Raw genomic sequence first — 2,994 nt, 5'->3', positions numbered from 1 at the left:
CACAGTGCCTGGCATGCTGGAACAATGGGAACCCCGCTTCACAGACCCCCGAGCAGCAGGCGGAGTCACTGTGCTGTCGGCGCCCCGGTCTCTCTGTGGACCAAGGCACGGCATTCGGGAGGAGACAAAAGCGCAGCTTAAATCCGACCCTGCAAATCCCGAGGGAGGCCCCCGCCCCGGGACCAGAACAGGATGACCGCGGCGTGCGGCCAGCAGGCTCACGCCCGGGCACCCCTGCGGGGCGTGCCAGCCTCACGCGGATGGGCCTCTGGGGGTCTCTCTGTGGCTGGCTGTGAACCCCCTGTCTCAGGCTCCGCAGGCCGGGAAGGCGGAGCAGACGACAGCGGTGGGGTTGTGAGCAGAGGGTGGCAGGCGCCCAGTCCTCCCGCCGTGACCCACACACACCTGTGGCTACAACATCTCAGCTAAGGCAGGACCACCGCCCCGTGGCCAGGTCTCGAACGTCAGGGCCCCTCCGCCGCCCCCGCAGAGCACGAGGAGGCTTCCCCAGGCAATGCAGAGCGCGGGTGGGTGCCCTCCCTGTGTGTACAGCCGCCGAGGCAGCGGCGTCGGGAGGGAGAGGCTGCGAAACGCGACTCGGGCGGTGGAGCCCGGCCCGGCGCCCCGCACGCCAGCGCCTCACCTGTAGATGGGGTCCTGCATCACCAGCATCTTGCGCTCGTCCCATGTCCACTCCTTCTTCTGCAATGAAAGAAGCTGTAGATGAATCAGTCAGGCCCGTCCGCAGCTGCAGGCCCAGGGTGCCCAGCTGCTGCTCGCCACCTGCGTCTACCCCAGACCCGCCCGCCATGAGGCCTGGTGGAGACGGCTTCGAAAGGACAGTGAGGTGCTGAGCGCTCTGGGAGGGGGTCTCTCTGGGGCTCAGGGCTGACAGGGGCCAGGGCGGCCTGGCAGACTCTGGGCCAGGATTTCTCGAGAAAGCGCCAAGGAAACAAGACAGTGCAGCAGCCAGGGTGGGGGTGGGGGCCGGAGAAGCTGGGGGACACAGCCCGAGCGGTGCCCTCAAGTGCACGTGACGCATGGACCCGCCCGCTGCCCCTGATGGTGGGGCTGACACAAGACGAGCACGTCTGCAGTCACCCACCCAGGATGTCCGCTCTGGCCGCGGCCTGCCCTGTGTGGACACAGAGGCCACCCTGAGCAGCTGGGACAAGGACAGGAGGGTGGGGACAGAGCGTTCGGGGGCGGTGCTAAGGACCCGGGTGCTTGCTGGGGTGGGGAAGCATGAGGCCAGCAGTGGCCGCACCCTCCCTGTGCCAGCCCCGTGCAGGACGGAGCCCTACCACGCCCTCGGTGGCCTCGGCCACAGGCAGTGCTGCCCAGGACAACGGGAAGGGAAGCAGGACAGGGAGAGGCTGGCGGACACACACGGGCGCGTGGCTGTCCAGCCCGTGCGCTTCGCGGAGACGGCCAGGCCACCGCTGCAGCAGCACGTGGATGCTGAGGCCGAGGCTCCCCGGCGACGGGGGAGGCTGCGTCAGGCCTGCAGCGACATCGGAAGCAGCACGTGTCCGGCAGCTTTACGCGAACGCAGCCGCACACTCCGGCACGCACGCCGCTCGGCCCCGAGCCCGCTTCACTGCCGCGACCCCCTGCGAGCACTCGCTGTTCGACCCCATAGACGCCACTTCAGCGCCAGCCAAGGCAGACGCTGACTGCGGGGGGGCAACCGCAGATCGGAGCCCCGCCTCCCCCGGACCCGCTTCTTCACGCGAAATAACCCCGCCTCCTGCACCGGCACCCCGACGCGCTCCCCGGGCTTCTCGCTACCCTGGGTGGCGCCCTTTGTACACGGGACACTCGTCAGCGTGCCCCCGAGACCTGGTTCTCAGACCCGCAGCCCCCCGGATTTGCAGGTGGCATGACGGGCAGGGCACAGGGACACACTACTGTCCTCTCGGTGACCCCTTAGCCAGCAAGGACTAGGTTGGCAGTGCGTGTGGCTGAGCCGTAAGCTGACTTAGCACGGTCTAATCGCTCAGCACAGGACTCCTTAAACAGCAAAACGCAACGTATTTAAATTAGGGTTTGATTCGGGGGCAAATGATTTGGAGCATAAACACTCAATAACGTTAAATTAGGCCATGTCCATAGTCATGAACTTTTAATCCAATTCCGCCAGCCCCTCTCTGCGGTGGCGTCCGCCACGGAGACTTCATCCCAGCCTGTGATTTTTAGTTCTCGTATTTTTTTTCACTGGGTTCTGCCTTCTTCGATGTCTTTGCTGAGACTTTCCGGTTCTTTCCTTGTTTCAGGAGTGTCTGGAGCTGCCTGTGGGAGTATTTTTACGGTGGCTGCCTTAGAATCTTTGCTTGATCATTCCAGCATGTCATCTCGATTTTGGCACCTGCTGACTGTCTTTTTTCATTGAAGTTGAGATTTTCTTCGTTTCTGGGATGGCAGGTGATTTTCAGTTGAAAGCTGCACATTTTGAGCATAAAGCTCGAGGTCTGACTTAGACTTTCCATTTTAACTGTTGTCACTGCTGGGCAGGGGTCCGAGTTCCCCCCTTGGCTTCTGCCGACACGCGGGGCAGGGGCTGCTGGCACCGCTGGCCGGGCGAGCCTCACTGCTACTCATGTTCCTCAGAGCGATGCTGGCTTCTCTCACGAAGGCAGTGACTCAGCTGAGTGAGTCCCCAGGGGGACCAGGCTCAGTCTGAACACAGAGCTATCGCATCTTCCGCTCGAACCCACAAACGCAGAAAACGCGTCAAAACTAAAGTGCTAAAAACCCTCGCAAACGCACACAATTCCTAATACACCTGTTTCCAATGAGCAGAAAACAAAGACAGCCTAGAGAGACCACGCGGTGCAGAGACTGGACCCGGCTCAGTGCCGGCCGTCAGGGACCCGCTCAGTGACCTTGGGACAGTCGCCGGCCCCTCTTGGCCTCTGTCACATCTAATCAGTTAGGGAATCGGCCCCAGCCACGTGTAAGGCTCTCGGCCCTACACTCCAGCTCTGCACTTCT

At 62.8% G+C, this 2,994-nt stretch overlaps 1 protein-coding gene across 1 annotated transcript in view; it reads right to left on the bottom strand.

Moving 5' to 3' along the window:
- LOC105303426 overlaps positions 1-2,994 on the bottom strand; it is a 63,183-nt gene that overhangs the window by 27,283 nt on the left and 32,906 nt on the right. The window contains exon 4 of the mRNA XM_023521501.1: positions 644-702. Coding sequence (XP_023377269.1) covers positions 644-702 — 59 coding nt within the window. The remainder of the gene's footprint in view (positions 1-643; positions 703-2,994) is intronic.

This window comes from Pteropus vampyrus, unplaced genomic scaffold, assembly GCF_000151845.1.
Source record: "Pteropus vampyrus isolate Shadow unplaced genomic scaffold, Pvam_2.0 Scaffold304, whole genome shotgun sequence".
Classification (NCBI taxonomy): Eukaryota; Metazoa; Chordata; class Mammalia; order Chiroptera; family Pteropodidae; genus Pteropus; species Pteropus vampyrus.
Note: the sequence above shows the minus strand (reverse complement) of the source record. Positions and strands in the feature narration are given on the sequence as shown.